We start from the raw sequence: 14243 nt of genomic DNA on the forward strand, positions 1-14243 counted from the left end.
TACATTTGAGTGATTTCATTGGAAGGCTTTATATATATATATGTATATACACAGAGAGACCTATGAGTGTGTATAACAGTGCATGTGCACACATATGGACAGCTGTTTTATTTTAGGCTATTTTAAATGGTGATTTCTGTACCTGAATTCTTTGTTTCCCAAAGCCTTAACACCTCTGTTAAACCACTTTAGCCATTTGCTGGCTTTCTGTGTAATGGGGTTGATATCTTCTCCTGCGCAAATTGTGAAGACAGAAATGGTTCGGATTAGCTAATTCAATCAAATTTCACACAAGTCATACATAGCATTGAGATGGAATCCAGTTTCTTGGACAAGGAGACTTCTGTTTATTAAATTAAATATGGCCCAACTGTGTCTGCTCTATCCCAGGTAAGGAAAAATCAAGTAAAATCCGGGTGGCTATCTCAGTGAAGCTGCACTGGGATGTAGCTCTCAGTCATCATTGAAAAGAAGGTGTTATCAGCTTTAGCAAGCACAATTTGTTCCTTCCATATGGTTCAAAACAACTCAAAAAAGGATGAAAAAATGGTTTAAGAAAACTGGACTTAGGTACATACATTCTTTCATCTTGCTGTGGGAGCTAATATTTGCCTTTATTACTTTCTGGGTGTGATTCCAAAAGTACTTGGCACTGATCCTGTTCCGATTCCTCTGGAGTCACCAGTAAAACCGTTGTCAGTTCAAAAAGATGGTATTGATGTTGGTTGTTTTTATAAAAGAGCTTATTACCTTGGTGTTGCAGAAGCATTTGTCTTGAAGAACTGGCAAAGGGTAAAAGAAAACCCAATAACAGAAAAAAACAGATGAACAACCAAGTCTTTTTCTTGTTGAAGTAATGTAATGACCCATAAAAGCATACAGGCATTCCCCAACCTTCAAAGGTTTTATCAGTTCTGCTTAGAACTGATCATCACCAGCGATGAGGGGTTTTTATATGTAAATAGGATAGCTGGCTGCATTACAACTGTGTCAGGTTTCCAGCCAGAAGGCAGAAGAGATGAGACTCAGCTCCAGAACTGAGAGATGGGGGAGCAGTGGAGTTCAGCGGGCTCCTGGAGGAAGCTGTATCTCAAGTAGCTGTGCTCTGATTTAAGGAGAGCAGGTGAAATATACAAAAGCAAGTCAGCCTTATATAAAACCTATTATTCCACAAAGCACTTGGTTAAAAACAAGTGCTGCTCACCAAGTGGTCTTTCCCCAGAGGCTAATCTCTATTTATTTATTTTTCTGAATTCCTAGCATACAACTGAAGAACTGAAGTTGTTTCTTGGTTGTTCTGGAAGCTAAAGAGGCAATTGGTGATTTATACATCCTCGAGGGACACCTTATGATACGGCAAGCAATCCAGAATATCCCTATATCCAGGATGCTCAGAACATGTCTGTTGTGGTGTCACTTCTGACATCAGATATAAACTTCTTCCCTGCCTATAGGTGAATTTCAAGGCTGATACATCCCAAGGGTATTGTTTAATAACATGGTATTCATTCTGAATGCTCTTTACTCTATTATGGAATATTTTACCTAAACACTTTGCATCACAGTCACCACCATTCAGCACAATTCATTATTGCTGCAAAAATCATCAAAATACAACTAAAGGTGAGTAACTCTAGGGAAGGTAAATAGAGAAATGCATCAAACAAATCCATCAAAGTACTCCAAGTTTGAAATTGAGAGCATTAAAATGAGAGGACATATTAAAACCAGAGAAATATTTGCTATATTAAGAAGAGCATCCCATACCCTGCAAATTCTATCTTCGTAGATACACACAAGACAGCAGGATATCTACTTCTTTGAGGTTCATTTGTCATCTAAAAACAGAATATCCATGAGCTGATACCATAATTACTTCATCAGCTAATTATGATGCCATAGACAGACCATTATGACTCAAGAACCAGCCTGAGCAGCAGGAACAAATGCAAAGTAAATACTAACGTCTGTGCTTCCACAGCAGCACAGTGGCTTTAGCAATAAATAGAAGAAAGAATACGCAAAAGAGAGAAAACAAATGAGAGACAGTTCAGATGTTCACAAATACTCTCTGCAGACAAAGTGTTTTTATGATTAGACCAAGTGTTCCTATAGGCAGCATAGAAACTTTGAAGAATGCAGGGAAAATTTACAAATACAACTCTCCTTAGCAGCGGATGAGGGAAAATTTTACATAAATCATAGAATATGTACCCATATTTATACCATTTCATGCTGAGCAGATGCAATGCTAAGAATAAAACTGGTACTTACATCCTGAGCTGCCATTCGTTGGCACCAAAGTGAAGTTGGAGGCCCAGGGGTTACGCACGATATCCTGCCAATGAATGGTGTCTGCAAAGCAAAGGAATTTGTTCTGGCCAACATACACCCCTCCATTGAGTATTTCTGCATAAAAGAAGAAGAGAACATACTTGTAAGACTCTTGGAATCAAGTGTGGAACAGTACCGTTATCTGTGGGTAAAACAACCTTCAAGACTGAACTGACTTCAAAACCATGATCAACCAACCTCACTATGCTGTTATTTCATTAATATGTGTGATGACTTAAAGCATACAATAAACTAACACGCTCTGCTGGGGTAGGAATTTTCTGAGCCCACAGCACATTGAGAAGGTTCCAGTCACCATGCTGTCTGAAAGAGCAGGTTTCCTGATCTGATTGTGTTGCTATCATGCCATCATCCAAAACACTCAAATACTCAGTATCTATGAACAAACTCGAGAACTACCACTGACATGGCTTGCTGGAAGCTTTGTGTTGAAGGGAGATGCTTTCTGAGCATATGAAAGTTTGTTGGTTTTTGTTGTAATTTTCATGTTTACATCGGTTTGTTTAAACAAAAATGGCTTGTTGCCCTGCCTCTAAAGACTTGATTTATCAAATCTCAAGATGAAAATATCTTACAGTGTTGGCTGGAGCCCAGGGTTTCCTTTGGAGCAATAACTTGAGGGTTTTTACCCTCTAAACATTTGTTCAAATTCACAGTTTCTCTACTTAACCTGGCTTTCATATTTCCCAAGCAGAGACAATCCATGTGACTTCCATTACAGTTAACAAGACCAATGCAGCTAAAACCTCCTGCACCGCTTAGTGTCAGAGATTCAAGCCTCAGCAAAGAGATGTTGAAGGTTAGTTACTAATGGCACCTTAGAATGACATTAAGTGCTGCTATAAAGCCAGGAGTGTCACACTTCTCGCAGACACATTAAGAGTAAATCATGACCATGATGGCAATGATTAAGGTCATCTGATAGTCCTCATCTGCAAGAAAACCTTTAAAAGCTGTAGTGGGGATGCTAATATTGACGAACAACAAGGAAGGAATTAATACATCTTCTTCTTTTAAATTTCAGGGTTTACAAGCCACAGCATGAAGAGGGGATAGCCCCCAAGAAAAAAAGATATTAGAGATGATCTGTAAATACATCTTTCCACCATATTAATCAGTTCAGAGTATTATTATTTCTTAGAAACCTCTGGTTTAAAAGCTTGGCTTTTCATTGTAAAGGAGCTTAAAAATGAAAACAATAATAATAATAATAATCTTATACAGAAATGAGTCCAGCTTAGAGCTATAGCAATGATCTGTCTGTATGATATTCTTATGATCCCTGAAAAAAAACCCATGAAGCATCTGTTAGCAATTCTGCTCTGGGGAAAAAGTAGGACTTGAAAACATGACTAGTAATGACTTCACAGCAGCTTTCCAGTATCTGAAGGGGGCTACAGGGATGCTGGAGAGGGACTTTTCATCAGAGACTGTAGCAATAGGACAAGGGGTGATGGGTTCAAACTGAAACAGGGGAAGTTCAGGTTAGATCTAAAGAAGAATCTCTTCCCTGTGAGGGTGCTGAGGTGCTGGCACAGGGTGCCCAGAGAAGTGGTAAATGCTCCATCCCTGGCAGTGTTCACGACCAGGCTGGACAGAGCCTTGGGTGACACGGTCTAGTGTGAGGCATCCCTGCAGGGGGTTGGAACTAGATGATCTTAAGGTCCTTTCCAACCCTATTCTATGATTCTACAATTCTCTGTGTTGTCCCCTCTTATACAGAATTACCTAATCCATTACAGCCCAGATTTTGATTTCAAATAACATCCAACAAGCCATGAAAAACTGTAAAATCTACATTCATGGCTTCTTAAACATTTGCACACGATTCCAAACAGTGTCACTATTACATGGTACATCTGAACACCTGCCACTGGCATCACTTCTGGCTTTTAGAGCATTCACTCATGACAATACCTATCAAATTCTCTTTTCTGCTAGGAACTCTGATGCAGTCTTGTCTAGCAGGCAGCACCTCAGCCTAGAAGTAATTCCAACAGTTTCAAGTTGTGAGGAAAGACTTTTTTTCGGCATAAAAGTAAGCAGAAAGTGTCCCTCTGTACTCTAACGCATGCCGACAGCTTTTCCTGTGATTTACCAAACACGGAAAATGCTCTGACTTCCCTCATCACTGAATAATAAATGCTGTTCCTGCTGCTCTTCCCTCAAACATGACACAGTACCTTTATCTACCCAGCACTGTACCATTTTTCACAGGTGACAGGATTCAAGTTTACATATCTATTCATGTGGTGAGGTGCTAATAACCTGAGCAATAACATCAAAGATGGGTTCTTAGAGATACTGAATAACCCTGAGTTCGAAGTTTACTACAGTCTTTAAAGTACTCGTGCTCCACTCTTCCTGCTCTGTGGGATCCAGACTCATTCCCTTTCTACCTTCCTGTTCCAACCTGCTATCCTTCTTTATGCTGAGTCCCGGGCATGTGTAAATCAGCACAGATGCATCGGCTTCACTGACTTGAACTTAAATGCATTTTGCACTTCTCTGCCTTCTCTTAGCAAGAACAATGCTTGCAAAGACCTAATAAACCCTGTTACATGTTAAGCAAATGAAGCACAAATGTAATCAATATACACTGGAGTTACAGTATAATGAAATCATCATCATAAAGTCATCATCTCATTTCAATTTACAGCACTGAAAGCGAGAGATAAAGTTAAACAATAAACAGGAGGAGAAAGGCAGGCATCTCTGCCTATGCAGATGAGCTAGCAAAGGAAGCCAGGCAAGAAGAGGTTTCTTCTCCTGTATGCAGCACCTGAGGTGCCTCTCTGCTGAACTCTTTCATAGGCTGGAACAGGAAAATGAATGACAAGTGGCCCGGTGAGTTTTGTGATTTCTACTGTGAAGAAAGAAGCTGTTTCTGCCAAAGAAGCACTCAGAAGGACTGTTCACAGTGGAAGGTATTTTAAGTACCCTTTTGGTAGAGCATTTGTGTCTTCTAAACCAACTCTTTGTGACACTGGAGAACTGCTGGTCTGAGTACAACACTGCTTCCTGGGACAGGAGGCTGAGCACTCTGCTTCATCATCGGCTGCCTGAAACACCGACTGCGGCCGTGCCTGGGCTTCTGAGCTGCTCAGGGACAGAGGAGCTACAAAACAGGATTTTGGAGCACAAGTCCCATTAGCTTTCATTGGGTAAAGTTCTTAAAGGTGTCAGTTAGTTTGGGAGGCCTTTCTGTAACATACCAATGTCGACACTTAAAGAGTACCATAGTCTCCCATTTCGGCACCAGTGTTGCAGTGGGTGTTGTAAGCAAAGGAGCAGCTCTAAGGTCTTTTGCTACTCGATTCTGAAGTGAATGCAAAATCTTATCATCTTCCTTATTAGAGCTACTTTACTGGCTTAACAGCAGTATAATTGTGTAACCAAAGTTATATGAAAATAAATCAGCCAGTGCACTTGACACTGACTTCGGTCATTATTTTGCTTATTGCTACCAAATGATTGTGAGGAACTTATATCTGCATGTTATTAAAATTCTATTAAATGGATATTTATTCAGGAAGCTAAATCAGAAATATATTATCTGTTATATCTGCTATTTTCTTGCTTTCATGCCAAACCAAGCCAGAACCATTATGACACAACTTTGGTAACCCACCTAACAATACCAACAGGAGAAATGGAAACATACAGGTTCCTGGCAACCATAAAACACAAGTATCTTTACACTTTCCATACAGTGGCATGGCACAGAGGTAGGTACATCACATACAATTTGTACTTACTCTGCCAAGTTCAAAAGGGGGTTAAATTCATAACATCTAGCAGAAGCAGTTGGACTGGAATCAGTGAAAATGCATTACAAGACACCAGAAGCTGCAGCCTTCCAGTATCTGAAGGGGGCCTATAGGGATGCTGGGTAGGGTCTCTTCATCAGGGACTGTAGTGACAGGACAAGGGGTAACGGGTTAAAACTTAAACAGGGGAAGTTTAGATTGGATATAAGGAGGAAATTCTTTCCTGTTAGGGTGGTAAGGCACTGGAATCGGTTGCCCAGGGAGGTTGTGAGTGCTCCAACCCTGGCAGTGTTCAAGGCCAAGTTGGATGAAGCCTTGTGTGGGATGGTTTAGTGTGAGGTGTCCCTGCCTGTGGCAGGGGGGTTGGAACTAGATGATCTTGAGGTCCTTTCCAACCCTAACTATTCTATGATTCTAAATAAGGCAAAGCAAAACTAGCTCTGCAAGTGTGTTGCCTGTTTGGACGAGAGATGGAAATAACTCTTCTTCATCCATCTGTTAAAAGGGCATTTTCTTCAGCTGACTTTTCCTTGTGTGCAGCGTAATCTCTCGTGGTCTGTTATCTAAGTTCTAATGTGGATTAAACTGGCAAAACATGCTCACATTCTCCAACGTGCCCTGAAGTGCAAGTAACTCGTGTGTTGATATGCAGTGGGGGCTGTAGGCACGTATTTAGCAGTAGAATCTGGTTCTAAAATTGTTATAAAATTGGTTATAAATGCTACTGCTATTCAAGGTTGCAAATTAACAGCCCTTTGGTGCCATGAAGCCAGCTGGCATGATGAACTGGAAAGAAGGCATAGTGAGAGGGAAAAGAACTAGCTCCAAAGAGGGCAGAGAAAGGGGAAGCAGTTATTTAGGAGAAACTGCTAGGCATGTCCACTGTAACCACTTCAACAGTGAAAAAGAAGATATCTCATACCTTCCAAGCTGATTGTCTGCTAAGGAAACAGCAGTCTTTTACACTACAGCATATATGGGTACTCTCTGCACATACATGTTATACAATGCATGCTGATGATATCTTAATTTCCAAGGTCAGCCTCCACTGGAGCTGAAGCACTATTGCATGCTGACACTGCTGCATCTTTGCCTTCATCATCCAGGTGATGGGGAACTGTTGTCAGATAACTCTCAAAACACTGTCATATTTCATCCAAGATGCTGAATGTATTACCCAAAAATGGCTTTGGCCTAGAAATTTCATGCCAAACCAAGTCTTTTGATCTCTTAGCACAGTTGATTGCTGATGACCCACTGGGAAAGCACTTCAGGTCCATCATTAATAAGCTATGTCTTAAAGGGTAATGAGAACTGGGTGCTTTAGAAGACAATAGCTCATCCATCATCAATCAAGATCTGAGGTTTTTATACAGATGATTTAAGAAGAATTGGACTGTGTAAAATTGAAATGTCACATCTGTACTGGGAGATGAGCGGAGCTTGGTAATGAAAATGAGAGTTTTAACCTTCTCCATTTCAGCTCAATGACCATACTCAAAAGCTTGTGGATGTGGAGTCTGTATACCAGCTAGAAGCCCCGGACAGCCTTCGATCTCAATTATACAATTTCAAGTAAAGATTATTTGGGTCATTAGCTGGAAGTCAGTTTCGAGGCTTGATAGTAACAGCAAGATATTCTTTCTCTCTATCAAAAGCAATCAGTGTTATGTGCAGCCTGTGGATCTGTACTACTAACTGCTCAATAACTAAGAATACTGGATTGTAGCACCTGAACATAAATCTTCCCAACCTAGCTCCCTATTTTACTGCTTAAATAAAAATGGAGTCATTTGATTACCTTTCACTGAGTTTGATGGGGTACCCTTTTCACAGTTTCACCCCAAATGTGTGTGAAGATGGGCTCACAGGGTCCGTGTGGGTCATTTAGCCACTTCATTAAAGGACAACAGGCTCTGGTCAACTCCTCCTTTAGTGATCTCCCCAGAGGAAATATCTGTTTCATGACCGGGTATAGCCATATTAAACTAACTCAGAGAAGACATTTGTATCTGCTTGGATTATTCCTCTGTGCATGCCTTGAATTCTGCCTTCTCACAGCCTTATTCAAAATAAGACACCAAATCATTTAGCTGGTTGCTTTGTAATAGGAAACAACACCGCAAATGCTCCCAGCCCTTTGTGTGTAACACACCAGAATTACAACACTTGTTCCATAACTACCCTGTTCTCAGGGGCATGCAAGTCTGTGTCAGGCTACTGAGCCTCATTTCATGCTGCACCCTGAGCAGTTACTGAGACCACTGGGCACTTAACAGCCACGTGGCCCCAAAGGGTTCAGTGCATGGAGAAAGTAATATAAAATACTATAGAAAAGAGTAGAAGCACCTGACTCAATCAAGCAACAGAAAAAAACCCTCACCCATCCAAAAGGGAAGAAAACAGTTGGGTATAAACTGAATTTAAGATGTGCTTCTTTCCACAAGAAACAGTCATGTTCTTAAGTATATTTGTTTTTTCAACACACTTGGCTGTGTTAAAGGAAATGGTCTCTCTCCATAATCCAGTAGATTCACTTGACCTAGTGGCTGCTCAATTTAACACATCTTGCAATGGTCACAGCAGCTTCTGCTTTCTTGATTTCTGACAGTATTTAGGCCTAGGTTTATATTTAAATGATCTCTTTCCCCTCTATTCAGCAGGAGGCTTCCTGCTGCTGCTGCTGCAATAATTACTCTGCTTTGACAACAGAGGATAAGAGATGTACTGATTCCAACCAACAGCACTATGGTTAACCACGCACCTGCCATCAGTATCACATACTCTTGATTTTAATTAACAGCAGGGTAGACACACAGCTGCATGACCAGCCTTAGTTCCACCATTTCCTGTGCAGAAGCAGCAGTAGCTGTTTACAGTGTTACCCGCCTCATTTGTTTGCTTCTGTTTCCATCACTACCTTCAGAAAGCTGTTTGACCCTGCTGTCTCTGCAGGTGAGGAGCTTTCATGTACCATGTTGACTCTGCTACAGGGGTATTAATTTTCAGAAGGAGACGCTAATTGCCTCATTTCTTTGTCCAGTCAAATTCGGATGCTGATGTTAGCAGCCAAGTGCCTGATTTACTGTTTTCTTCATATAATTTTGCGCCTGAGAGATAGATTGAGAGACATAAAAACAACATTGCAATAACCCACACGGCTTCCTCTGGGTTTCTCTAATCTCTGGCAAGAGGCGCAAGAGAGTGTGGTGGCCCTTGTGGGTGGTAAGGTGGATGGGAATCAGCAGTGCACCCATGCAGCGATGAAGGGTGATCACACAGTGGGGTGCAGAAGCAGAGCCAGCAGGTGAGGAAGGTGATGATGCCCATCTCATGAAGGCACATGTGAATCACTTTGGGTGCATTTTGGTCACCCCCATGTAACACAGCTGTTGCTAAACTACAAGGGAGCCCAGGGAAGGACCACTGTGGTGGTTAGAGGCTGAAGGATTGCCACATGAGGAGAGAGAGGTCTAGCCTGAAGAAGAGATGACTAGGGAGGGTACACCTAACTGCAGGCTGTCTCTACCTTAAGGAGGACCATAGGAGAACATAGACCCAGACTTCTCTGAAGGGCATGGCCTAAAGATGGCAGCAGGCACAAGCTGCAATGTGGGAAACACTTATCAGACATGAGGAAAATGTTCTTCCCAGCAAGAGCAGTTCTTAAGCACAGGAGCAGAGGGACAAGAGAAGTGCTATCTCCACCTCCACAGATCTTCATAAACAACAAACTATCTGATCCTTGTCTGAAGTTAACCCTGCTCTAAGCAGAAGACTGGACCAGATGTGACCTCCAGATAGCCCTCCCAACCTAAATTATGATTATTAAGCATCTAGTACCATAATAACACTCCATAAGGAATCCATTCTCTCAATTTTTCATAAAAGCATATTTCATTTTAAACTTTTATCTACTCGTAAGTACTTGGTGAGGCAAAACAGCCATCTGAAAGATAACGTATGTTTAAAAGCTTGTATAAAAAAGTGCTACAGTACTTGAAATACAGAACCTATGTCACCATTGCTGTCCCCCATTTCATGCAAAGGGGACATCTGGACTAAGAACCATTCACCATGAAAGAACTGCTCTTTACAGTCTTTTGACTTTTGTTAGCAGAAAGAAAATTGTATTCATTTAAGTCACTGTAATGAATCACTGATGAGTTTCAAATTACTGTCTGTGGAGAGCATGACGGATCACTAGTTCACCCCCCAGAAGGCACGGTCTTGAGATCAGCAAGAGCAGCAATAAGCCAACAGTCAGGAATGAGCAGTCACTTCATTCACAGGAGCCCTGGCTTAACATTCAGGTGGCATAGCACTACCTGATGGGGAGGGATGCCTGTGTCCCAGTGACTGCATGTTCAAGAAGAGGGGAGCTGTTCCTGGAGTGTGCTGCTATGTGCCTTTCAGTGAGTCCTCTGATAACACACATTTACTTTGCAGTGCTATCCTTCATTTGTTCCAAAGCCAGACCTCAGAGTGTGGGTTTCAGCAAGAAGAAACAGCTGTGGACATCTGACTGTTCAAAAGTTACTAAAATGTGCTGAATCAGAAACAAATCATCTCTATTCTGGCTGGTTCTTGTTATTCTGCAGAAAGCCAGCATAAGGTGCAGAAGGGGAGATGATGTGTAGCACACTGGATGCACGAACAGGGCCAACAAAGGCTCTCTGGTGTCACAGCAGACACCAGACAGCCTGGAGGCTGTGACAGATACTGGAATCCATTTCTGCTGTCTGGTCATCTTTAATGGCGACCATCCTGTGGGACATAATCTGGTGTAATAACCCAAGGCAGCTGTATCAGCACTTGCCTTGCAGCCTTTCATGATACAGCCCCTGCTTTCCGTGTTGGGCATCTTTCAGTTTGTTCAGTGAAGGCTGAACAGCCCTCAGTGTCATTTCTTCTGCCCTCTTGAAATGCTACCCATGCTCTAGAGCTGCAAAAAGTCCTTCATCTGTCACACTATCAGCCTTATAACTTCTTTAAAGCTTTTGCTGTAATTGAAGCAGTTCTCCAGATGAATGGTTTCTGCTCCTGGGGGGCACTATGTTTATTTGCCAGCCCTACAACAACATGAACAGCTTCCAGCAGTTTCCCGGTTCCTCCAGGGCATTTCCATTGACTGCAGATTCAGCCACAAACCTTACAGAGAACCATCAGTCTAAACTTCACGGGCATCAGATTGCAGACTGATCCTTGAACTGTCCTGCTTTGCTGGCGTACAATATGGAACCTAAACCTCATGGTCCCACTGCTCCAACAGGGACTCATTCCACCTCCTTCCTTCCCTCATCTCAAGGGCAGGAAAATCAAGAGAGTATGAAGAAACATGGGGCAGCAGTGGAGAGAGCATCCTATTCCAGGCCAGAAAAAGTGGAAGCTGGTGCTCAGAGACACCTAATAGTTATGAGGTCCACCGCGGCACAATGGTTACCTGATGGGGAGGGATGTCTGTGTCCCAGTGACTGTGTGTTCAAGAAGAGGGGAGCTGTTCCTGCAGTGGAACAGCTTCCCCTTAAGGAAACCAGCTCTCCATTGAAAACAACTTTACATTTCATGTCACCAATGTGGGCCAAATTTGAGAAATGGCACTGACACTGCTTATTTTTCCCTCTAAACTTCTTACTAAGTTCTCTCCTCATAGGATGTTTGTATTATTTCTCCACCCAGGATGAGGTGAATGCTTTGATTCACGTCTGTTGCCAAGACAGACACAAGCATTTTAAATGCCTCTCCTTGTCAGGACATCTGCTATATTATATTTTGATCAAACCTGTAATGTTTCATGTCTGCAGCTCTCAATCTCTCTTCCAGCTGCTGAGATACGGAATTGTGAGCCTACTATGTTCCTGTTCTCTTGGCATACACTCTTTACAAGAGGCATTTTGTGAATCAGTGTTGCATGGCAGTTAGCTTGCCATTGCTGCTGCACCCTTTCCAAGTGAGCTTTCAACATGGAAGTCAAGCAGCAATCAGAACAGAAACCTCCGCAGGGCCAGGGGCATCTGAATGCAGCTGGGTTTCCCTGCAGCATCCCCAGGAGCTTCAACTCTGGCATTAGCCGGTGGTATATTTTTCAGTTCTTATCCTACAACCACTGACAAATTCCAGAAGCCCGCTTTCTATCCCAAGCACATCTGGCACTCGGGCCGTGCACTTGGCAAACAGACTGATGGCCTTCTGTCTTGGATCCTAAGTGCCTCAAGTACATCCTGATTGGCATCGACATGCAGAAATTCCTTCTCCCTTCGAAAAAAGAGTAGTTAAGATCTGGATGTAGTGGTAATTTCCTCCACTTTCTGAAATGCTGTAAAAAATTACTGCCTCCATAGAGCCCTTCTCTTTCAAAACTGTCATAATGTGGCTTGGAATAATCCTGGAAGGGTGCCCAGCCCCACGTCCAGCTGCATCCTGCGTTTCAGTACAAGCATTTGCATTTGGGCTGGTAACTGGCATGCAGCTGGGTTGATGCCAACTCCTGCAATTGCATAACCTCACTCATCTTTTTTCTGGGCTCGAAAGAGGAGTCTGTGTCCACTGAGCTTAAAATGTCTATATGGGAGCTGTTCAAGTACTTGCTCACATTCCCACACCGTGTTGTTCAGCTCTCCTGAGATATGGTGTCAACTCTTGGAAGAGGAGTTTTCATTGAGGTTTGAGGTGGGAAGTGCCCGTGCCTTTCCCTGGCTCTCCTGTACTGAAACCCTGCAGATAACATGCTAAAAATCTTCCTCCTGCACACAGGATGGTGAAAGTGACTCTTCTTTGGCTCCTATGAGCCCTAAGGACCTTGGATTACATTTGCCCTCCCAGTGCTGTAGCTAGGGACAGCCAGCTAGGCAAAGGAAGCCTGTGCACTGAGGCCCATGCATGTTAATCACAGCAATCAGCAATGCTTCTCTATAAGTTAATGAGTTTGATAAGGTCTGAGCCTTCAGTATCCCAACTCCTATTTTTTCCCTTTAACTGCTATAATTGTTAAGAGGTCACTGTCAGCACCGCTTCGTGCTTTTGCATGCACACTTAATTCAGGTTTCCAATCTGATGGGATGGCAGGGAGCCCGTCCATGCTGCTGAGCTCCTGACCCTTTGGAAACACAGCCAAGGTGCTCCTTCTAGACTGTTCTCCCTCCCCAAAATCACTCGTGTGTCTTCTGTTACCATCACATTTGATCACATCCTTTTCACCCTTAATTATGCCTGTTCTCTGTGCATCTATTATAAGGTAGTAGTGAAACAGTGGCAACAACTGTTTCAGTTACATTAACAAAATCCAGAATCCAGGCCAATTGTCCTTAAACTATTAACCTCAAACCAGATGCTTGGGTGAGGCAAATAAGCACATAGGAAAGCCTGCCAAAATAACCATCTTGCATAGCGGAAGCTAAAGCAATGGGTGACAAGGCACTAGGTACAAGAGAGAGTTCAGAGTAGTTCATCCACTTTTTAAGACTACCATCTCCTTCCTCAAGTGCTCCTCAGTTTTTCTGCCCACTCTTAAATAAGAGCCCTTCTCCTCTCCCACCAATCCTAATATTCCATCATGCCTCATCCTACAGACTTAGCTTTCTAAAAGCCACACTGAAAACACCCTCTTCTTTCTTTCCATCAATATTTTGATTGTAACCAACGTGACTGCAAACACTCTCCCAACACACGTCCCTCTTCTCTCAGCAGATGAATTGCATTGAACCCGAGCTGCTCTCAGTTACGATGCAGTAGATCAAGAGTGATGCTGTGGCCTGGTGTGACGGGGAAGTAAAACTGCAGGGAGATCTATGCCTTCATTAACAGGGGACACACTTGGCTCCCAGCAGTGGCTTGTCACATGGTGGACAGCCTGTTTTCTTGTTTCTTGTTTCTGCTCTGTACCCAAGGCAACCTTGGCAGGGTCAAGGGTTGCTTCCTTGTCATAGTTGACAGCAGAATACACTTTCTTCCTGGAAAATGGATCAGTTTGCTTCCAGCATTTTACTGCTCTGCAGTTAAACCAGTCCAAGTAGTTGCTGTCTGCAGGCAGCAAACGTGCACGGTTTGTCCTTGTCTACACTCTAGGTAAAATGCAGCTGGCACTGATTGATGATATTTATTTCAGTGAGATCATTTTTA

At 42.7% G+C, this 14243-nt stretch overlaps 1 protein-coding gene across 1 annotated transcript in view; it reads right to left on the reverse strand.

Annotated features, from left to right (window-relative positions):
* Window positions 1-14243, reverse strand: part of ERBB4 (erb-b2 receptor tyrosine kinase 4) — a 637594-nt gene that overhangs the window by 216521 nt on the left and 406830 nt on the right. Inside the window, exon 4 of the mRNA XM_065669823.1 lies at window positions 2275-2409. Within this exon, the coding sequence (XP_065525895.1) occupies window positions 2275-2409 (135 nt within the window). The remainder of the gene's footprint in view (window positions 1-2274; window positions 2410-14243) is intronic.

This window comes from Lathamus discolor, chromosome 3 (assembly GCF_037157495.1).
Source record: "Lathamus discolor isolate bLatDis1 chromosome 3, bLatDis1.hap1, whole genome shotgun sequence".
NCBI classification, from domain to species: Eukaryota; Metazoa; Chordata; class Aves; order Psittaciformes; family Psittacidae; genus Lathamus; species Lathamus discolor.